Raw genomic sequence first — 24,647 nt, 5'->3', positions numbered from 1 at the left:
AATATTGTTTTCAGCCAGGATATCAGTCTGTGACAATTGTTCAGGGATCAAACCTATAAATTTCCTTTTGCTGTCACACCTTCCTCCCTCCCACTAACAACGCTAGGTAACCACTGATTATTCTTCATTACTATAGTTCTTTTGTCTTTAGAGCATGTCTTATAAATAGAATCTAAAAGTAGACATTTCATAATGTCTTTCTTTGTTCACTCAGTGTTTAAAATGTATTCAAGTTATTGCATGTATTGATAGTTTACTCCTTTAGTATTTCTGAGTAGTACTCCATTGTATGTATGCACTAGAATTTGTGTATACATTCATTGTGTATACATTCATTATCTGAAAAAAATTTTGGTTATTTCCAGGTTTTGGTGTTTATGAATAAAAAAATCAGAAGTATTTATAGTCAGCTTTTTGTCTAAACAAGGGATTGTCAAGTCATATGGTAAACATATGTTTATATTTATAAAGAGCTATCTAACTGCTTTCCAGAATGCCTATAATATTTTGCATTCCCAGGGCACCTGGGTGGCTCAGAGGATTAAAGCCTCTGCCTTTGGCTCAGGTCATGATCTCAGGATCCTAGGACTGAGCCCTGCATCAGGCTCTCTGCTCAGCGGGGAGCCTGCTTCTGCCTCTCTCCCTCTGCTTGCCTCTCTGCCTACTTGGGATCTCTGTCAAATAAATAAATAAAATCATTTTAAAAATCTTATAAAAATTATTTTGCATTCCCACTAGTAATGCATGAGAGATGCATTTGCTGTGCAGTCCTGCAACCATCAGTATTGTCATCAATTTTTTTAAAAGATTTTATTTATTTGGCAGAGAGAGAAAGAGAGCACACAAGCAGGGGGAAGAGTAGATATAGAGAGAAGCCACCCAAAAAAGACCACCCAGGTGTCTTAGCAAGTTTTTATTTTAGTCATTCTAGTACATGTTGTGGTATCTCATTGTGATATTCATTTGCATTTCCTTAATGTCTAACGATGATGACCATCTCACATTTGTTTGCCTTTCATAAATTCTGCTTGGTAAACTATCTTTTGAAGGTTTTTGCTCATTTTTAATTTTTGCTCATTTTTAATTGGGTGGTTTTCCTACTGTTGAGCTTAAGGAGTTATTTATGTATTATGAATACACATCTTTTTCAGATATGTGAGTTGCAAATATTTTCTCTCAGTTATTTGCCTTTTCATTTTGTTCCACTGATCAGTTTATGCATCTATCTCTTTGCCAATACTGCGCTATCTTGATTATTGTAGCTTTTTACTGTCTTAAAATCAGGTACTATAATTCTACTATTTTTTCCCTCAAAATTTAAGAACTGTTTTAATTCATTTGCCTTCTGCATATAAATTTTATGATCAGCTTGTCTGCAAAAAATATCCTGGGACTTTTGAATGAGGTACATTAGATCAATCTACAGATCATTTTGAAGAGAAAAGAAATCCTTAAAGATTTTGGTCTTCCAGTCATTAGACAATATCATATCTCTTACTGTTTCTTTAGGTTGTACTTGATTTCTGTTGTCTTTTCATAGTTTTCAGCATAGATATCTTGTTGTGTTATATTTGTATATATATATTTATGTTATGTTATATTTATACATAAGTACTTCATTTCTTTGGTACTATTATACATGACATTTTTAAAATTTGTTTTCCAATTGTCCGTGACTATATTTTTAAAAGATTTATTTATTTATTTGAGGGAGAGAGTGAGTGTGAGCCAGGGGAGGGGCAGAGGGAGAGGGAAGGAGGGAATCTGCCAGCATACTCCCTGCTGAGTGCCAAGCCACCCTGAGATCATGACCTGAGCTGAAATCAAGAGTAGGATGCTCAACTGACTGAGCTATCCAGGCACCCCTGTCCATGACTATTGTTTTACTATGCCTCCTTATACAGATTTTTTTTTTTTTTTTTAGTGGTTGGTCCAGTTAACAATGTACTTAGCTTTTCACAATCAACTATTAATAGATATTTAACCCTTTAAGTGGAATGCGGAAATTTTGCCATTATATATGACTCCTTATCCCTCTTCTCTTTGTTACAGTTGTCCTTGTATTACATCTACATACATGAAACATCCACTCAGACAATATAATAAATTTAAATAACTAAGTAGAAGATTAGCCTATTATATTCACTCAGATAGTTACCATTTTCAATTCCCTTTAATTTCTGATATCCCAGGTTTCTTTCCAGTATCATTTTTTTCAGCCTATAGAATTTCCCTTCGGATCTCTTTTAGAACAAATTTTCTGGCACTGAATCACCTTAAATTTCCCTTCATCTAAGAACGTCTTTATTTTATCTTCATTCCTGAATGATAGTGTTTGCATTTGATATAGAATTATACATTGACATTTTTTCTCAGAACTTGAAAACTGTTGTTGCATTTCATTGTGTTTCCATGGTTCTGATGAGATATGAGCCATATTTGAATTGTTGATCCTCTGTAAGTAAGGTGACATTTTTCTCTGGTTGTTAAGATTTTGGGGGGTGGGAAATAGATTTAGCAACTTCATTATGATATGTCTTGGTGTGGATTTCTTCTTTTCTTTTCTTTTTTTTTTTTTCTGTTTTAAGTTTCACTAAATTTCCTTAAGCTGTAAGTTTATATCTTTTGCCAAATTTCTTTAAAGCAGATTTCCTTCTCCCACAGAAATAACTACAAATCTGGTGCAAATCTGGTAATTGTCTAATCATTATTTTTAAAATATATTTACTACAAACTACATATATATATATATATACAGACATAGATACTGTTAAAATATTTTAATGTAACTTATATGCTGCTGTATCCAGTCTCATGTGACTTGCTTTTTACACTCAGCATTTCAGAATTTTTTTTATCTCTGTGCTGCCTGACATTTTATTTCATTTCACTGTTGATCTTATCCATTATGTGAATATACCACAATTTATACATTTGTTTTTCTGTTGATGTAAGTATCTATTATTAGGACAATATTGCACTGAACATCCACATGTGTGTGTGTGTGTGTGTAAAATCTCATGGTACTCACAGTGAGGAGATTCTTTAGGGGGTATAAGCCTAAATCTAGGATTTCTGGGTCATGTTTTCCCTTCTGAGAAGTTATCTTTTCAAATCTTTTGTCCATTTTTCTTTTGGGTTTTCTTTTTCCTATGGATTTTAAAATCGGTTAAAGCGGGACGCCTGGGTGGCTCAGTTGGTTAAGCAGCTGCCTTCGGCTCTGGTCATGATCCCAGCGTCCTGGAATCGAGTCCCACATCGGGCTCCTTGCTCAGCAGGGAGCCTGCTTCTCCCTCTGCCTCTGCCTGCCATTCTGTCTGCCTGTGCTTGCTCTCTTCTCTCTCTCTCTGATAAATAAATAAAATCTTAAAAAAAAAATAAAATAAAATTGGTTAAAGCCATACTAGACATTTGTCTATTATATACATATATGTAGTATAATAAATAACTTCTAATTTCTATTTTTCTATTGTTTCCTTTTATCTCTTGATGACAGAAGTTCTGAAATCAATAAGGCTGATGTTAATTTTTTTGTGTTATTTAGAGCAAATATTTCCAGTCTTGTAAATGACTTTTTTAGCTTTTCTCATTAAACATTTCAAAAATAAATAAAAACCAGCAGTACCCTTAATGTGTCTATCATCAACTTCAACAATGACTCATGAATAATTTTTTGTCTACACGCTCAACCTCTCTTCACTGCCTTGTTTTTCCAAAGCACAGCCCATCAATATGTAAATATGTATCTAAAAGATAAGGATTTTTTTAATGCATTACAGCAAAACCATTATCACATGTTATAAATAATCCTTTAATATAAGAAAATATTTAATCCCGATTCAACTTTCCAATGATGTCATAAACGTCACAAAAATATTTTGATGTTAGTTTGAATGTACATTGACATGCATTGCAATAATTTGTTATGTAACCTAATAGATTCTCCTTCCATATACCCTCCCTGCTTCCTTTTTTTCTTTTTTTTTAAAGGTTTATTTATTTATTTGACAGACAGAGATCCCAAGTAGGCAGAGAGGCAGGCAGAGGGAGAGGGGGAAGCAGGCTCCCTGCTGAGCAGAGAGCCTAATTCGGGGCTTGATCCCAGGACCCTGAGATCATGACCTGAGCTGAAGGCAGAGGCTTAACTCACTGAGCCACCCAGGTGCCCCGTCCCTGCCTCCTTTTTTAAAATTCATTTGTTGAAGAAACTGAGTTGCTTGTTTTGTGAGTTCCTCACAGACTGGACTTTTGCTGATTGTATCTGTATGTAAAAATTGTATTTTATTTTTTTTTCTGTATTTCCTGTAAAGTATTAATTAAATCTATACACTTTTTTAATTAATTTTTTATTTTTTATAAACATATATTTTTATACACTTTTGGGGCACCTGGGTGGCTCAGTCATTGTCTAATTGGCATCCCAGTAAAACTACCAAAGATCCTTTAATCTATCTTTTTAAATGTTTGTTTTTTCTTTTTTTACTGCTCTGTTTGGGTGAGTTCCACTGCCCTGTATTCCAGATCACTAGCCCTTCCTTCTGTTTCTTCCAGTCCGCTGTTGAATCCCTAGAGTGCCCTTTTCATTTCAGATACCATATTCTTCAACTCTGTGACTTATGTTTAACACTTTTCTCTTTGTTGAACTCTCTGTGTTCATGCATTCTTTTCCCAAGATCCGTGAGCATCTTGAACTGTGACTATTATCTTGAACTCTTTATCAGGTAAATTACTTACCTGTTTCATTAAAGTTTTCTTTGGGGGCTTTTCTTGTCTTTAATTTGGAACACATTCCCATTTCCTCAATTGGATTGATTCTTTGCTTCTATGTATGAGACAAAACATCTATCTCTTCCAGTCTTAAAGGAGTGGTTGAAAGAAGACTGGGGATGTGTTTCACCTTTTGTCTGTGCAGCATCCTGTCAAGAACTCTATGATTGCTTCAGTCCCGTGGGACTCCAAAACAGAGGGCCCCTTGGCCACCAGAGACAGGCATTCAAAGGTGTCCCCTGTGAACTATGTGTACTTGCTGACTTTGGCACGGCCACAGTGGAGCGTTGGGGCAGGCAAGTCCACCCACTGGCTTTCATGGGGCAGGGCCATAGAAGCAGTGCTAAGAGGGTTAAGAGAGTTAAAAAAAAAAAAAATAGCATTTGGCATTGCTAGCACTTAGAAATGGAGGAGAGTATAAAAATGGCACCAACCAGCACCTCCTTCCCTAGAGAGAGTTGGAATAGACCTTGCCTGTCCAGCAGAATAGCCAGTGGATCTCCACCACATATGGTCTAAAAGCATTTTCAGCCTGCTGCTTTCATGCTGGATCTCAGGGTAAGTAGTCTGTGCACAAGCCCTTTAGGAACAGAGTTTGTTTCTCAGTGTCCTTTGAATCTCCTAGACATAAGCCATGTTGACTTTTAAAGACAAATACTTGGGGCTCATATTTCCAGTGCAGGTCCCAAGGTTACAGAGCTCAAACTCATTGATGTGCTCCATATTTGTGAAATCCTTCTAACCTGTGGGTTGCTGCACTAGGGGTGGGGTTCTCAGCTTGACCACGTCTCTGCCTCTCCTCTCAACCAAATGTGGCCTTTTTACCTCTTTCTTAGAAAGAATTGTTCTAGATGTAGCTGGAGATTTAGTGTGTCCAAGGGAGGAGGTGAAGTCAGGGTCTTCTTATGCAGCCATTCACAGGTTGTTTCTCTAACAAGACTGATTCAAAGATAGTGGTTAGTCTCCCCATCAGGCAGCATATAATATCTCCTTTTCTTTCTCTTTGTAATGGAGCAGCCATTTATTTTCAAGGCCTAGATCCATGAACTAATTACAGGTTGCAAAGTTGGGGTATTTTTTTAATTATTATTATTTTATTTTTTATAAACATATAATGTATTTTTATTCCCAGGGGTACAGGTCTGTGAATTGCCAGGTTTACACACTTCACAGCACTCACCATAGCACATACCCTCCCCAATGTCCATAGCCCCACCCCCCTCTCCCAAACCCCCTCCCCCCAGCAACCCTCAGTTTGTTTTATGAGATTAAGAGTCACTTATGGTTTGTCTCCCTCCCAATCCCATCTTGTTTCATTCGTTCTTCTCCTACCCCCTTAACCCCCCATATTGCATCTCCACTTCCTCAAGGGATATTTTAAATCTATGATTCCTTCTTCATGGATTAACTGTAATACTTGTATAAAATGAACTTCCTCTTAATTACTACTTCACTACAATGTGGTGTATAAGATACTTCAGAAAAGCAGATTGATGCTTAATATTTTACCACCATTTATCAGTTTTCAAAATAGTTAATTGTTTCAGTAGCATCCTCCAACAGTGAGCAACCAGTTTTGTTTTATGTCATTATGAATTTATAGATTTAAATAAATTGAAAGTGCTTCAATACAGTTCTCTTACCGTGCTTATTCATGCTGAAAGTTTGATAGCTTTGGTGAGTGGGATCTCCGTTTAAGATAATTCTTGAGTCCTTTGTGACATAACCCTAATGATTTCTGATAGCTTCCTTGCTATCTGGGAAGACAGGATTATTCAACCTTATAGTGTACACATTCAAATTGCTTCAATATCATTGAGTTTTACTGTCGTTTTTGCAAAGATAAAGTGAACATATATAGATGATAGATATACAGACAGAACTGTTAGTGAAAATTCTGTTTTATTTATTTGTTCTTATGTGGATACAGTGTTCTCTTAATTACTGTAACTTTATAATAAGTCTTGAAATATGGCAATTTGAGTTCTCTAACATTCATGGTTCTTCTAGGCTGACTTGCTGATTGTTGGACCCTTATATCTCTAATAAACTTTAGACTGAGCTTTCTAGTTTCTACAACATATTCTTCTGTGATTTCTTTGAAATCACTTTTCTATTTCTTTTTCTCACTGGCTAGCACCTCCATGATAGTGTTGAATAAAATTATGATTATGTACAACTTAATCTTGTTCCAAACACCTAAGGGAAAGCTATCAATATAAATTAGAGTATCATCTTTAGATATTTGAAGATAACTTTTATCATAGGAAGGACATATCCTCAAATTCTTCATTCACAAAGAGGTTTGATCATGAATGTGTATTGAACTTTATCATATTTTTCTCTGCATTTTTTGAGATGACCATCTAAATTTTCTTTTTTATGTTTTAATGTTGTTCTGAATCACTTTGGCTTATTTTTAATGAGTAATGGATTAACCTCATTCATTATGCATTAACTTTATCATGTATTGTTAGATTCAATTTATTTTACTTATGATTTTTGTATCTTTGCTAATGGGGAGATGTTTACTGAGGTTTTCTTTTCCTGTAATACCTTTCAGTGATTTTGGTATCAGAGTGATCTTGATCTCAAAGTATGAGCTGGGAAAGAAATTCATTCCTCTTCAATTTTCTGGAAGAGTTTGTGTGGAATTTATGTGATTTCTTCCTTAGATCTTAGGTATACTTCAGAAATGAAGTCATTAGAGCCTGGAGCTTTCTTTCTGGACATCTTTTTAACATATTCAATTTCCTTTGTAGATATGTAGTTCTTCATATCAACTATTCATGAATGAGATTAGTTTGTGTTTTTTAAGGAATTAGTCACTTGTATATATTGTTAAACTTAACTGCCATGCATTTTTCATAATATTCCTTTATTATTATTTTTAGTATTCTCTATAGATTGTTGTTGTGGTGTTATCTCTAATCTTCCTGATGCTGAAAATTTGTCTTCTCTTTTCCCTGGTCAATCTGGCTTTTGTTGAAGTTTTCAAAGAATCAGTTATTAGGTTCATTATTTTCTCTCTTTTTTCTATTTCTTTGATTTTCACTTTGATCTTTACTATTTTTCTTCTGCTTATAAATGTGGACAAGAATGTGAAAGAATTGAAATTCTGATGCACAGGTGAATGATAGGTAAAAGGTATAGCCATTTTGGAAAACAGTGTGGTGTTTCTTAAAAGTTAAACTTATACCTACCATATGATCCAGTCATTCCACTACTAGGTATTTACCCAAGAGAAATGAAGACTCATGTCTACATAATTGACGTGTACATGACAGCTCATAAAGGTTTATTTGTGAAAGGCCAAAATGGAAACAACCCAAATAGTAGGTAAGTGGATAAAAAAATGTGATTTATCCATATAATAAAACACTTCTCAAGAGATGAAAAAATTTTAATGGTGTTGTAAAAGTTATTTTGATTGCAGTGATAGCCTCAGAGTTGTAGACATATTTTAAAATTTAAAAAAAATTCAATTTAAATAAGTGTGGTTTGTTGTATTTCAGTTACACTTCAATAGGTTGTTTTTAAAAAACTATGGTGTCTCTCTCTCATTTACTTTCAGGACCTGCATCAAATGTTATTTATCAATCTTTAAGTAGTTCAAAGACTGTTGTCAAAAAACCAGCAACTTCAGCTGGCCAGTTAGAAGTGCAAGTTAATGGTACAGAACAAAAGGTATAATATTGTCCCAATCTTTTGAATGGTGATTATTTATCTAGTTAATTTTTCACGTCTATGACCTATCTACTTCACTAGCATGATACTGATTGGCTAAGGGTATTATGATCTATTCATGAGGCCAAATCTCTCCTTAAGAGTATTGAGTCACTGTGTAATTTAGCAGAAACTAATTCAAACATTTAGCAATTGCAATAATAATAGCCAAAATTTATTGAACATCTATTGTTGACCAAGCCCTGTGCTCAACCAGAAGGATGGGAAAATGAGCAAATTGGGACACATAACGATAAAAACATGAATAAAACATAATCACTCCCCTTGAGGACCCATTACCTGATGGTGCAGACAGACACGGGAAAAATATCACAATGAAATGATGATCTCAAAATAAAAATAAAATTTTGGCCAAAATTTTGAGAAATATGTTTGCTAAGCTAGAGGCTGGATTGGAATGGGTTATATTTATTTCCCTTAGACAGATTGATGACTCTAAACTTTTTAGAACCAACCACTGAATGGATTACTATGCCTTTAAGCAACGTATGGAATACTAGAAAAGGAACAATGGTACATTGCTACATAATGAACTCAGTTTTAAAGTAATTAAATTTGAGATTCCCTATAGAAGATAATCTAGAAGGTTGTTAATATATATTTTCCCTGAGACAATTTTCATGTGAAAGTTAGGGGATAAATGGGGGAAATTTTTTATAAATTTGGTTGATTGACAGAGGCAAACTTTCTTTTAGAAGTACAGTTGCTAATGAATGTTTTTCTCTATGCCATATAGAAAGACAGAGTAACCAGAAAATCAAGTACTTTTGATGATAGAGGTAAAATAAAAAATAGTCATACTTGTTATTTTGTTAAGTTCATAATCATGGCTTTATCATATAGTTTTTCAAATTGTTCTACCTGATTATAAAATCCATGGTTATTTTGGAAAGCAAGGCATGGTATAAAATTATTTATGAATATAGATATTATAATTGGCTCATGTATTTCAGTGATTGTTTGATGAGTATAGCTTTTGCATTTTGCGAACTGTAGAAAATTTAGGGTCCCTACTGTGGCTGTTTATAGTGCTACAACACATTACTGATATACTTGATTCAGTAAGGTATAGCACAGAGAACTATCTCCAGGAAGGTCCCTGTACTCCACTGCCATCAATTCTCCACAGATAATATGTCTTATTTCTCATCTCCCCTTCAGTGGACTACACATTAGCTAAATTTTTCTGTGCCTTGTTAGATTTCTGGAAGTCACTAAAAATACTTCCATACATATCCTTCATATATATACAGAAAATATTAGACACCCCCATCCAGTGGCCAATGATTCCTGCAAATTCAATACAATATCAAAGTCATCATCTTCCTGATCTTTCTTCTGTTTTCACCCAGGCACAAGATGTGAGTTATCTTTGACTCCTTTTTTTTTTTGTATTTGCAATCCAAAGTTGCCACTTTCTATCTCCTTTTCTTTTGCCCTTTTCTATTTTTTTCATTCCCACAGTTTCTACCCTTGTTTCCTTCATTCTTGACTATTTCAGTAACCTTCCTCCATTCTCCTCCTCCTCCTTTAATCCACTATAAATTTTACTGTGAAAGCAGTCTTCCCTAAAACACAGCTTTGGTTATTCCCCTACCCAAGTAGTGACTGGTCTTCCATTGCAGACTGAATGAAATGGAAACAATTCTGGCAGTGGTCTGTGTTTAATTATAGGCATTAAACTGGCATAATGTTAAATAAATTAGGATTAGAGGTTAAGGATTTCAGACTTGTCTCTAAAGGCAATGGTGAACCACTGGAAATCTGCAGCCAGTGAACACTTAAAAAGGTCATATTATTCTTGGAGATACTTCCTTAACTCAGATATATCCCTAATTGTGGTAATTTAGTGATTGTGCTGGCTCAGCAGAGAGCACTGGATCAGATATATTCATTAGCATTCACCCTTGCTTCAGAAATATGATCTTCTCATATGTAAAATTCTCTCTTCTTTCTCTAGGAGCTGTATTCACCTCAGCTCAAAATTCAGTTATTTCACCTCAAGCTTCACCCACAAGAAATTATCCAAGAACTTCACAGTCTTACTTGGATCCTCCAAAAAATGAGGTATATAATATTTCTCTTGCTCTAAATGCAAGTAGAATAAATGAATAAAAAGTGAATAAAAAAAGAATAAAGTTGGTATAAAAATTTTCAATCATGAAGGGACCATAACAAACTGCTTCACTCCCTGAAATTAGTCATATTATAATAAGATTTTAATAGGCCTCAGATAATTTTTCTAAATATAATTCACAGTACATACCTGAGCCTTTAGAGGAAATATTAATGTGGCCTTTGATTGGGCTTTGACTAATACTGGTGGACTGGTCAGAGAAAATCATGCTATCAGTCCTCTTGGCTCTTGACCAGCCATCAGAGTCCTGCTATTGGAAAGTTAAACCCAAAGATTCAGGGTATGTCTTCTTACATAAACTAGATTTTTTTTTCCTCTGTGAGTTGCCTTCTTATTATAGGAGTCAAAACCACATCATCCATTCCATTAGTAGCAAAGTGTTAACTGTTTAACCATGTTAAAGAAGTTAACGTGATTTGAAAATGGCAATTTATTAAGTTCTTTCCAAATGAATTCTACTTGACTTGGGTAGGAAGTGGCATCATTTTCTGTTTCTTCTAATGCATAATAATTGACAGACTACATTACATATAACTTCTAAGATATATGTTTACTATAAAATGCTTCTTTATAGTACAGTTTTATTATTCATATTTTATAGCTCAGTGTTCTACTATGTCATTATCCATTTCAAGTATGCTAAGAGTCAAAAAAAATCTTAACAACTTCAATATTTAAAATCTTCAATCTGCCCAATAGATTGCAAAAGCTATGTCCTTTACTAAAAAACAAATAAACAAACAAAAACTCCTGTAAAAACAGTATTTAAATTTTACTGCTGACCTTTTTTGTTCAATGTGTTTATTAAATTTTCCACTTATGTTGATCTCAAAAGAGTACCAAATGTCCAGAAGTTCCTAATTTATTATGAGAAACAGCATGGCCATCTTATTATACAAAGTATTACACTCGGCTTCCAACATGTACACAGGCTACCACTGTCAGAAAATGTATTTCTAGCAACCTTCAGCTCTCAGACCCGGGGTGCAAAAAAGAAGCCTATTTATTTCACTGGATTTACCTCCTTGAACATGTTGAGTTCTTGAACAAGTCTAGAGAATGACATTCCTCTATATTCACAGAGCCTGTTCTGTGCTCCAGCTCTACTTAAACTTTTCTCCTATTGTAGCTTTGTTTAAAAACACGTCTATGTTTTTGTTCCACTGAGTTTACTTTCTAATCAGCGCACTCCACAGATAGTTTATTTTAGGATGCCAACGAATACTACTGTGTAGGAAAGAGTTAACACAGCAGGCTTGAGACTGCTGTCTTTAGAAGGGCCTGCTTTCAAGGTTGCCCTTTGTCTAGTGTTGGGAAGGTTAGCTTTTCTAACAGTCCCTAAGTGATACAGAACTTTCCCTACCTGAATGGATGGTGCATTCTATTGCAAATAATGTGATTTTTGCCAACCATCTGATTTCTTTTTAGGTTAGAATTTTGATATACATTAAGATGGAGGGTGTCCTTATGATCAGTCTTCAATACAGACTCAATAAAGACTGAGTACTAACTTTCTAATTGATTTCTTTGGGCAGAAACACTGTACATGTTACTGCATTTTTTTTTTAATTGTTGGAGAAAAGTGTGTCCTCTTAAGTGTGTTCTTTCACAGGAGGAGAGAGCATAAGAAAAACTATGCATGGATTTTTCTATACTCAGCCTATGTCTTCTACCCTTCCTTATCCTATAGTGTATGCTTTTACTGTAATAAATCTTAGATGCAAGTACAACTATATTCTGAGTTCCATGAGCCTTAGCAAATCACCAAATGTTTAGGCGGTCTTGTGGACCTCCCATGATACAACTGTGAACTTTTAACTTCTGTAAATAGATTTAATATAAATATCACAAAATGTGTGCATTTCTTTCTCCGCTTGACTTATTTGGTGAGTGCTGTGAAGTGTGTAAACCTGGTGATTCACAGACCTGTACCCCTGGGGATAAAAATATATGTTTATAAAAAATAAAAAATAATATTAAAAAAAATGTGTGCATTTCTTAAAAATTGACACTTAAGAGAAATTCTCAAAATCTTAAATTTCTGTATTTTAAATATGTAAGTAATAGTTGATGTTCAAATGCTGGGGGAAAAACTCCGTTGAGGATGTTTGTTTTGTTGTTTGGATTATGTAGAAGGAGATAAATGCTGATTGGAATGAAAGAACAAACAAGAGATCAAGCTACTTCTGTGAATCAGGTAAATATCAGTAACAGCTATTAATAAGTTATGCAATCTCTTAATTCACTTTTTCAACTAATATGTATTGAGCTCCTGCTTTATGCCTAGTATGGTGCTGAATATTCCTTGAATGTTTGGTATAAATCACTGGCAAAATATTTAACCTGGTCCTGGCTCTCTTAGTGAGAAAAAATTTAAAGCTACAGATTCAATTAGATTTGAAACTATGTATTTTGTTTCTTTTTAAGTTTGTTTTCACCACTACACTTTTCTTATAAATTTATTCATCTAAATTTTCAAATTTCTTGGCATAAACTTATCATATATCCTATCCACATGGATCAGATTATCAGAAGGCAGTATAGCATAATAGGGAGGAACATATATTCGGGCAAGACTACTTAAATTGAACCCATACTCCAACACTAAAAATTTATGTCTGGCCAAGTTATTTAATTTCTCTGTTCTTCGATTTTTCCAACTATAAAATGAGAATGTTACCTAACACGAATTCACTGCCCATCTCTGGAAAGGCCGATTGAGAGATGAGTTTTGATTGGAAAGGAATCTTTGAGCTTTATTCAGGAGGCCAGAAATCTGCAGAGAAGCAGACTCTTGTCAGAGGTTTCTGCTTGGCCATAAGATTTTTAAAGGGGTTTAATCAGTTAAGAGAGTGCAGGAGTCTGTGACATTTTTTGATTACCTGCAGACTCAGTGATGCCAGCTACAGTTATTTCAGAGCTCAGAAGCTGTGCAAGAAGTTCTATTTCTTGGGTGTCCAGAGTGGATGTTATGCAAGAAGGTCTGGTTTCCTGGTACCCAGGGGATGTGCAAGACTACTCTGTTCCTTCTACAAAGAAGGGCAAGGTCTACAGATGCACAAAGTGAGGTCAGTAAAGTCACTGTGTGACCTTAAAAAAGAAAAATATTTTGCTGAAAGATTTTTTGGCTAATCAGAGTCCAGGTGGCTTCAAACAGGTTTCTGGCCTCTGTGGCCTGGGAATGCTCTGGTCCTTCATTCCCAGGCCAGTGGTTTGCATATCTCAAAGAAAGTAAATTAGTAAATTAGTTCTGTTACAGATCAAGGACCTTAGGTCAGTAAGCAAAAAGTGGGTTGATTTGAAGCAAGTTAACCTTTAAGACTGGCTGGAGTTCTGTTACATGAACAGTAATAATAATACGTCATTCATATGATTCCTATAGCAATTCATTATGTTAGTATTTATAAAAGTGCTTAGAATAGGGTGTGGTGATATGTAAGAGATTTTGAAATGTACTGTAAAATTTAATGTACAATATTTTCATTTTTTTCTAGATCATATCTAAATTCCAATTTTTTGTTACTTTGTATTTATAAATGAGTTTTGTAATTTCAAGTATATTGGATTTCTAGTTTCCTTTTTGTTATTGATTTCCAATTTAATTGCTTTGTGGACTGACACCATGGCCTTTATGGCACCGGACTTTTGAAATATCTTCAGAATTGCTTTATTGGCTTAGCACACATGATTAATTTTTTACATGTTCTGTGTGTTTGAAAATTATAAATATTATTAATTTGGTGGTGCCATGTTCTAAATATTTTCATTCAATCAAACTGTTGAATTTTGTAGTTCATATATCTTATATATCAAATATATTATATATATATGTACTATATACTTATTTTAGTATATTATGTATTATATAATATGTTATATAATATATAATACACTATATATAATATATATTTTAATGTGTATATATATGTACTATATAATTATTTCTACTTACTCTGTTCTAAAAATCATTGGGAATGATTAGTTTATCAATTCCTCCATGTAGTTCTGTCCATTTTTAATTTTTATTTTTTGATCTAGGTTAGCAGGCACATCCAGGACTATCCTGGTGAATAGAGGGTTTTTTTCATTTAAATTTCAGTTAGTTACCATACTGTGTAATATTAGTTTTAGGTGTAAAATTGAACTTTTTGTTATTATGTATGACCTTTATCATAAGTGATGCTTTTTGTCTCAAATTTAGTAGATCTGATACTAATATAGCTATATCATCTTTCTAGTATCTTTTTATGTATAGATGTGGCTTTTATAAACACTCTACATCTGCATCATCTTGTTTTATTTTATTTTTTTTTTTAATTTTTTATTTTTTATAAACATATATTTTTATCCCCTGGGGTACAGGTCTGTGAATCACCAGGCTTACACACTTCACAGCACTCACCAAATCACATACCCTCCCCAATGTCCATAATCCCACCCCCTTCTCCCAAACCCCCTCCCCCCGGCAACCTCAGTTTGTTTTGTGAGATCAAGAGTCACTTATGGTTTGTCTCCCTCCCAATCCCATCTTGTTTCATTTATTCTTCTTCTACCCACTTAAGCCCCCATGTTGCATCACCACTTCCTCATATCAGCGAAATAAGTCAAGCAGAGAAAGACAACTATCATATGATCTCATCTTGTTTTATTTTTATTGAGTCTTGGAGTTCGACTTTTATTTGAATTTAAACCATTTACATTTATGTTTTTACAACGTTTGGAAGATTTTTACTGCCTTATTGGTGCTTTGCTTTGTTCTACTTTTTTATATTTTCCTTTAATTTCTCCTTTTTGCTTTCTTTCAGTGTTAAGCTATTTTTTTCTTATGTTATGTAGGTCATCATACAGTACATCATTAGTTTTTGATGTAGTAGTCCATGATTCATTATTTGCATATAACACCCAGTGTTCATTGCAACACCTGTCCTTCTTAATACCCATCACTGGGTATGAAGGGGTATCTCATCCCCCACTCTGAAACCCTCAAATTGTTTCCCAGAGTCTGTAGTCTCTCATGATTCATCTCCCCCTATGAATCTTCCCACCTTCTGTTTTCTCTTCCTTCCCCTAATGTCCTCCATGCTATTCCTTCTGTTCCACGTATGAGTGAAACCATATTATTATCTTTCTCTGCTTGATTTATTTCACTTAGCATATTCCCCTCCAGTTCCATCGTGTTGATGCAAATGGTGGGTATTCATCCTTTCTAATGGCTGAGTAATACTCCATTGTCTATATGAACCATGTTTTCTTTATCCATTCATCTGTCAAAGGGCATCTCAGCTCCTTCCACAGTTTGGCTATTTTAGATATTGCTGCTATGAACATTGGGGTGCATGTGCCCCTTCTTTTCACCATATCTGTATCTTTGGAGTAAATACCCAATAGTCCAATTGCTGGGTCATAGGGTACCTCTATTTTTAACTTCTTAAGGTACCTCTATTCTTTTTTCCAAAGTGGCAGTTCAACATGCATTCCCACCAGCAGTGTAAGAGGGTTCCCTTTTCTCCACATCCTCATCAACGTTTGTTGTTTCCTTCCTTGTTAATTTTTGCCTTTCTAACTCATGTAAGGTGGTATCTCAATGTGGTTTTGATTTGAATTTCCCTGATGGCTCATGATGTTGAACATTTTTTTCTGTGTCTGTTAGCCATTTGTATGTCTTCGATGGAGAAGCGTCTCTTCATGTCTTCTGCCCATTTTTTTAACTTGAGTATTTGTTTTTGGGGTGTTGAGCTTGAGAAGTTCTTTATAGTTCTTAGATACCAGCCCTTCATCTATAATGTCATTTGCAAATATCTTCTCCCATTCATTGGTTGCCTCTTGATTTTGTAGACTGTTTCCTTTGCTGTGCAGAAGATTTTTATTTTGATGAAGTCCCAAAAGTTCATTTTTGCTCTTGTTTCCCTTGCCTTCGGAGATGTGTCATGAAAGAAGTTGTTGCAGCTAGTGTCAAAAAGGTTGCTGTCTATGTTCTCTCTTTGATTTTGATGGATTCCTGTCTCCCACTGAGGTCTCTCATCCATTTTGAGTTTATCTTTGTGTATCATATAAGAGAATGGTCAAGTTTCATTCTTCTGTATATAGTTGTCCAATTCTCCCAGCACTATTTATTGAAGAGACTGTGTTTTTCCATTGGATATTTTTTCCTGATTTGTTGAAGATTAATTGACCATATAGTTGAGAGTCCACTTTTGGACTTTCTTTATTATTTTTTATTATCTTCTTTCTTCTAAAACTTCAGTTATGTATATTTAGAGCTTTTTTTTTCTATATCCTTTAACGACTATCGTGCTTTCCATTTCTCCGTGCTGCATTCTGGTTAATTTATTCAAATTTGTCCTCCAAACCTCCAATTCTTTCTTTAGCTTATCTAATTTACTATTTTATCAATTCAATGTATTTTGAAATTTCTCTGATTAAACATTATATATATGCATACACACACACACACACACACACACGTAATTCCTGAACAATTATTTTTCAAGTTTAACTGGACTTTTTTGATAAGTTCTTGTTCTATTCCCATGTTTTCCAATCCCTTCTTTAAATATTTAAACATATAAGACAAACTTTTTGAATATTCTATATCTGGTAATTCAAATACCTGAAATCACTGATGTCTAAGTCTAATGCTTTTTTCCCCCCCATTAACAGTCATGGGGTTTGTTTCTTCATATTTGTCTCTGTGTGTGTGCGTGTGTATGTAGGGGGTATTATTGTTATATGTGAGCTCATTTTTGACAGAAATGTATCATTGAGAATTCTATATTTCGATAGTATGTGTTGTTCTATAGAAACAAATTCAATCCATTAAATATGTAGAGCTTTTTGAACACCAATTAAACTTCTATAAAGCTGTTTAAAAATTCTCCATATACTTTTGCTAGGCATCCAAAAGTTATAAATACAGATTCATTTTAAAATAATTTCTCAATTGGAGTTTTATGGCCATGCAGTAGATTTGAACCTCAAAGTCATATAGGAATCATAATCACAGATTATCTCTTAAGAGATATTTTAATTTTCTTCCTCTTCTTCCTTTATCCACAGCTGAAGCCAAGACATAGTTTATTTGTGCTGCTACCTCCGTGACATGAGTTTTGTTTGTTTTGTTTTCTTTTTTGTTATGACAACTCTTCAACCAATGTATAGCTCTTTGGCATCCAGTACATTTTTAGAGGCTCTTACTCCGTTTTGATTCCCCATTTTGTTTGTAGGTATTGCCAATGCGCATAGAGCAAGCATCAGCTGCAAAAGTTGCTTATCGCTCTAGATTTGTGTTATTCCAAATTTTTTACTCTGAACGATTTATCTTAATATGTTTAAAAGCTTAGCTGCTTTTAAGAGGGTGGTTTTAATGATTTATATAGAATTCTAGGCAAATATTTTAGATATTTACTCTAGCATATCAATGGAAACCGAAAACCTTTTTATTTATTACTTTGCTTTTAAAATAGTATTGACTTCACACTTAATTTCTCAGATCTGTGCACTCTTAATTCTAGTTACTTCTACCAAACTGCACACAAAAACGTATCTACAAAAACAAAAACAAAAAACAAACTCAAAAAAGTTTCACAGGGTTTAAGTAAGTGTTTTTATAGACATGGTTAGTACCTATTGGTTTCTCATTTGCTGGAAGATACAAGAGTTACCATCTAAACTTAACTTTGAACTAGTTCTAATTACTAAAACTACTTTCTGAATTTAGGGCAATCTTTTTATCTAAAACTTTTATTAATTTTTGTTTTTGCATAATTGACATACACCAAATCAGTATGTCTGTAGAGATGGACTGCAGAAAGACTTCCTATATCACTTCAATCCCAAGTATTTCCCAAAACTCAGCAATAGAATCATGCTGGATTATATATAAAGTTAGATAATATCCGGGGCACCTGGGTGGCTCAGTGGGTTAAAGCCTCTGCCTTCGGCTCGGGTCATGATCCCAGGGTCCTGGGATCGAGCCCTGCATCAGGCTCTCTGCTCAACGGGGAGCCTGCTTCCCTTCCTCTCTCTCTCTCTGTCTCTCTGCCTTCTTGTGATCTCTGTCTGTCAAATAAATAAAATCCTTAAAAAGAAAAAAAAAAGATAATATCCAAGTAGGAGGAGATTAATGGCAGCAAATCAATCAATAAATGTTTAGGAATATATTAATTGAATAATGGATTCAACAAACAAATGTTACTGGATACTTACTATGTGTTAAGTGCTGAGGATATAGTGGTAAATTTATGTCATAGTCAGGAACACCGAAGAGTAAACATTTAATTATGATATAACATAATGAGTTTTATAATAGAAACGTGTAGAATGCTTCAGGAGCACTAACGAAGGATATTTATTTACTTAGGCAAAGTTTTCTAGTGGAATTAATACAAACTGAGTGAAGCCTAAAAGAAGAGAAATTGAAAAGAAGGAATAGGATGCTCCAGACTAAGGAAATGGCAAAAAATCAAAGGCCCAATAGCATGAAAAACATGATATATTTAGCAAATTATGTCATTCTGTGTCTATGGACCATAGAATATATATGAATGGATAGAGACTAGCCAGAGTAGACACTGCTGAGGTGAGAAGATCAGATTATATGGTATATTTTATGCCTTCCTAAGGAATTTAGGCTTCATTGTGGAGAAACTCTGGAGGCCTTTAAACAAGATAGCACCAAAGAATAAAGATCTACTAGAGGATATTAATTTCCACTTTACAAGTTGCCAGAGAAGTATATAAACTAATTATAATTTTATTTTTCTAATAAATAGGACCTCATGTTCATGCTACAGCCCATGGTACTCTCCCTTCTCATGCTTTCTCAAATACGTAAGTATCTAAGAAAATTAATGTGTAAATATAAATTAATATTTTAATAATTATATGAGTGCTATTCAAAAGCAAATGATTATACGGAATCCTCTAGTAGTTCTACTTGGATTTAGTGAGACTTCTGTCTTTTGCAAACTCTCAGCACTAAGCTTAAATTGTAAAGCAGACAAGAGAATGTTTTTCCTCTTCTCTGTTTCCTTATCCCCACTGTGGTTCTATCTTCCCCCTTCACTTCAGAATCTTCATACCACGTCTGAATATATCCAACAGTAATCCCTCCTCTTCAGAAGGCTTCCAGCATCTGGATCTTGTTTCTTTGCTTTTATCTCCTTTGAAACATTTATCATTTACTAGGCCTTTTGAGATTATTGGCTTCCGAAGAATGGTAACTTAGTTTACTGCAAATATTGACGACATAATCAATTATTCTTCTCCTAAAGGGTATTTGCAATATAATCCCAAATCCTCTGATGATGGAAATTGTAAGTCTCTGGAGAAGAAATTTGGGAGGCCTCAGGGATTTTCATTCCTCAAACCTCAATGGCCACCTATTATGGTGGTTAGGTATGGTTTTCTCAACTCTAGGGGGAAAAAAAAGAAACCTATTATTTTAGAACCAATATCATCACCTTCTTAAAAAGATAATATGACAAATAATGTTTGGGATATATTTTAGAAACCCCAGATCCCTATGAAAATGGTAGGCCAGAGTTAAGTGATGTATGGTGATAAAGGGTATCAAAATATTCAGATCAAACTTCCTTGGAGGAAGTATCGTGATGCTGTCAATTTAACTGACTACTGAGAATTCATAGGATATGTAGCAGTGTAATAGATGCAGAAGGAAGAAAACTGACAAGTTCAGTTTAAAGCACAAAGTGGAGGAATGACGATCACGTGTAAACAATGACTATATATATTTTACTTGTTGAATAAATACATATAATATAAATATTAGTATAAATACTTGCCTCTTCATTAAACAAGTTAGAAGAGGCTCCTAATGAAGTCTTAATTCCTGCCTCTTCATTTTCTCCCACCCAAGATTACAGACCTACAGAATCAATTCATAGTAAATATTTTGGCTACTCTTAAATTAATAATCTTGGCTCAGCTAAGATGATTAACTCTAGGCATGGTCTGGGTTTCTTTCACCAGTCCCTCCCAAACTAACAGGAATAAAATACATTTAGCTTCATGTACCCATCCCAGTCTCAGGTCAGAGTACAAATAAAGCACAACTAACAATACTTTCCATTCTGGCTCTGGCCATCATACACATATTACGTTCCTCTTGTTCTGATTTAACTCCAGATTTCGTAAGACTCTATGAAGAATCACCACATCTGATCTACTGTCCACCTCATATTCCCTCTCTTTCCTCTATAATTTAGTTCTATCTTTTTCTAATGTTAATATAAAAGGAATACAGAAAGGTTTATAAAATAGACATGGAAATTCAGGACCAAAAGAATGAAGACAAAGCCAATACCATAGCAGTAGGGGTATAAACGGAGTTGAAATAATTATGTACTGCAATTAGGTAATGAGTAAGTTCATATTATTGGGATGGAAGACATAAAGAGTAACAGAGTGAAGAGGCAGTATGTCCGCAGCTGTGCAGATTGTGGTCAGGAATTTGTAGTTTATTTAATAGGTAGCACTCTGATGGTTTGGAAGGGGAATGTAGTGGTCATATTGGCAGGCATGATAGACAGTCTGTCAGAATATATAAGAAAAACTGAAGGCAAGAAACCAGGAACTAGTTCTAGAAGTCCATTAGTGACCTGCATGAAGGCTTCATTTTGTATTGGAGAGTAGGCCTAGATCCAAAAGACTTTAAATGAGAATTTATCAAACATTTATTAAGAAACTTTATGTTTTTTTATGTTCAAAACATAATGCTAAGTGTTAAGCAGAGACCACAATGAACAAAGCCATGCCCCTGTGATTGCAAGGTGTTGTTTATTATGGATACCGTGGAGCTGGAGAAAGGGGATAGAAATAGAGCAAGTTAAAACACCACAAAGCTCACTGTTTTTACCTAGATGAACTATTTTTCTTGAATAAACATTCTCTGGAATGCTAAAAGTCTTTGGTTAATTTTCAGAGTTCTGAATACTGAAAAAAAATAACTATAAAAACATTTACTATGAAATTGTTTTAAAAAAAAAACTTTTTTTTTTTTTTTTTTTTGGCTGGTTTTCCCATTGCTTTTATGGAGGAGTAAGTTTTCAGAGATCCTCATTCTGTTTTTTTCACTGATGTCATACTTTATCTGGTTATTATAATTGTTCAAAGTGGTCTTCATTAAAGCTTTCTATTACTTGGTCAATTTTATTCTTAGGTCTTTGCTTTTTGGATCTATGTGCATGCCTTTGGGGCAGAGAGCCTGTTGGGAACAGTTATCAGTTAATAGGTTGGATTCCATGAGTTCTGTTAGGTACCTACCAGTATATGTGGGGAGAATAGAAAAATGAATCTGGGAGAGTTAGATTGGAGAATGACTAAAAAAGAAAATTATGCTTAGGTTGACCTGAGAAACCGAATCCTGAAAAAATAAAGAAGGCCAAAAGATAGAAAACATGTCACTGATATCAGCTTTCATGCTCCAGGTTCCATCCCGCAAAAAGGTTTTAGTCTAAATATGTCTAATTTCTAAGCTGAAACCAGTAAAGATGGGTTTTTTGGGTTTTTTTTTGTTTGTTTTGTTTTGTTTTCCTCCCAAGATTTAGGATGTAATTCTCAGTCTTGCTGTTTCTCATGACTGAATTTTAGACTTTAGGAAAAACTGAATGTTATCATGTATAGCACAGGCCTATAAAAATGAAAAAAGAATGTCAATTTTCTTTTAAGGAAGCAGGAAAAGAACTGAAATACATAAAAGTATCGTATATCTGATTATAAGAAAAGAGCCTGTGTTGAAATTTATGAAAGTATTATATGGTCTTTGATCTGGTTTTATTAACTACTTATATTTTCTTTAATTTTCATTATTTGTTACAATTCAGAATTTTTTTTATTTCATTAGTGTATGTTGATAAATAATTCTAATTAGAACACATGACATAATATTTTCATATGAAGAAAAGGTCTCCCTCTAAATTAGTACTTCATATGGCTAGGAACCTATTGTTTTAACCCACAGTTAATAATAATCATTATTACTGAATAATCATTCACATATTCCCTTCTTGCTGTTTGGTGAAAGAGTAGGTGGGACCATGGGATTTAAAAGAGTAGGTAAAGGATTATCAGAAAGCTCTGGTCAAATACTTTACTTCATGTTGCCTTTTACCAGGCAGAAAGGACTAGCCCACCTTCTAGCTCCAATTCAGTGGCGTCCCCAAGAGAAGCACAGAGCAGGCATGGCAAAGGTGGCTCAAAAGTAGACTTTTCAGATAGATACATATTGTTATGCAGCAGCCACAATTCTATTCTCCTAAGCAATAAAGTAAGTGGTTATCAAAGGAGCAGGATAAATTGAGGGGGAGGGACAAAAAAAGTTTATTTCACCTTTTGAATTTCCGGAGAAAACCCTGAAGTATAAGGAGAAGAAACAGATGATTCAATGATTAGAACTTTTGGGAAAAGTTATATGAATTCTTCACCCTAGGTAATAACTAAATGCTCAACCTTTCTTAATTTTACAGAGAACAGAACCTCCTACAAAACTGCATGCGAGAGAAAGTATGTATCATAAAATCATTTGATAAAGCAACATATTTAAAAACTGTGAATCAAATGATGAGTAATTACCTATCGATATTGGTTTATCTCTTTGACCTTTTTTTTCTTTAAAGTTTGCTTTCAGTTAATTCTTAAATTTTGCAGTGATCTAAAGTTCTTATCAAAAGATAACATTGGCCCTTCAGGAAGAAATCTCATGGGCATAGAAGTGTATGGAATGACATTAAAGGACCTAGCCATCATAACAGCATCAAATACCACAAACTCATTTTATCATGGGAAGCCTTTGTGTGACAAGCTTTGCAGACTTGGCTGGTGAGCTGGAATGCCTGGGTCTGGCTTAGCCATTTTAGTGGGATGACCTGGTCATCTAAGTAACTAAAAAAGGTGCCCTGGTCACCTGGTCACATAAAAAAGTACCTGGTCACCTATGAGCTGAGCCTTGGAAGAGGCAGTTCCATTAGAGAACAACACATACTCTTATATACTTTTTTACACTGACTCTTACTCAAGTCATACAATGTGTAGCAAATATAAAAGCTCTGATTCAAGGGAATATTTCTGTTTAATATTTAAATGGAAAGCAACTGAAAACTAGGTTCTAATTACTAAACTTCAATACATAGAAAACTTCATGAATATCTCTCTTTCATATATCAAAGTTGGAAAGCTTCACAACTAGCCTAGGAGTAATAATGTAGATTTTTTTTTAGTATCTCCAATAATAAGAAAAATAATATATATTGAATGTCTTAGTTTATATGTGCTAGAGTAGATTAGAACAATTGCTTTTTCTGTTAAAATCTGATTTAGGATGCCATTATATAAAACAAGTATTTTACAACATATGCTGCCATCCAAAATGTGTTTTCAAAGCACTAGCCATTGTACAGTAAAGTAAAAATTACATTAGGAGACTCATGAATTACAGCAAGATAGAATTGCTTTTCCTAAGGTGCCTCCAAACACTCTCAAATGTGTCAGGAAAGAGTATGTTACACAGGTGTTAAATTTTCTTTGAATGTTTGCCTGAACTGTGACTATTTCCATGCTAATCTAAGGTAATTCTTTGGTTATGAACAGCCCCATTAGAGCAATCATACTGTTTAACCTGGTGTCTGTGTACCAGCCTTCCAGTCTTTGCTGCCAATTACTCAAATTTACAGCCTTTATGTCTTAAGAGTAATAACAATTTAAAAACAGACTACTCATTTATGACAGGCAAAAGGATTTTTACAAGCCTAAATTCATTTTCAGTAAATAAGAAGTGGTTTATAGAATTCTACAGATGCATTGTTTCTACTTTTGGTCCATTTTAAGCTGTGACATTACCACTGATTACTAAGAAAATGGTTTTCCAAATCTGGTCACTGGGTTTCTATTTCTGGCTCAAAAAGGAATTCAATTTCTCTACCCTGTTCCTCTCCTGGCTCTTTCAGATCCCAGTCTAGGAGGAGCCCTTTGCCTCTATCTT

General features: G+C 34.3%; 1 protein-coding gene across 2 annotated transcripts in view; it reads left to right on the top strand.

The window, feature by feature from the left end:
- Positions 1 to 24,647, top strand: part of FSIP2 (fibrous sheath interacting protein 2) — a 91,361-nt gene that overhangs the window by 17,289 nt on the left and 49,425 nt on the right. For both annotated transcript variants that reach the window (XM_013059039.2, XM_004757846.3), the window contains exons 10-15: positions 8,342 to 8,454; positions 9,251 to 9,293; positions 10,475 to 10,581; positions 12,785 to 12,848; positions 19,423 to 19,480; positions 23,137 to 23,173. In XM_013059039.2, coding sequence (XP_012914493.1) covers positions 8,342 to 8,454; positions 9,251 to 9,293; positions 10,475 to 10,581; positions 12,785 to 12,848; positions 19,423 to 19,480; positions 23,137 to 23,173 — 422 coding nt within the window. The remainder of the gene's footprint in view (positions 1 to 8,341; positions 8,455 to 9,250; positions 9,294 to 10,474; positions 10,582 to 12,784; positions 12,849 to 19,422; positions 19,481 to 23,136; positions 23,174 to 24,647) is intronic.

This window comes from Mustela putorius, unplaced genomic scaffold (genome assembly GCF_011764305.1).
Source record: "Mustela putorius furo isolate JIRA1106 unplaced genomic scaffold, ASM1176430v1.1 tig00003867_pilon_pilon_pilon, whole genome shotgun sequence".
Classification (NCBI taxonomy): domain Eukaryota; kingdom Metazoa; phylum Chordata; class Mammalia; order Carnivora; family Mustelidae; genus Mustela; species Mustela putorius.
Note: the sequence above shows the minus strand (reverse complement) of the source record. Positions and strands in the feature narration are given on the sequence as shown.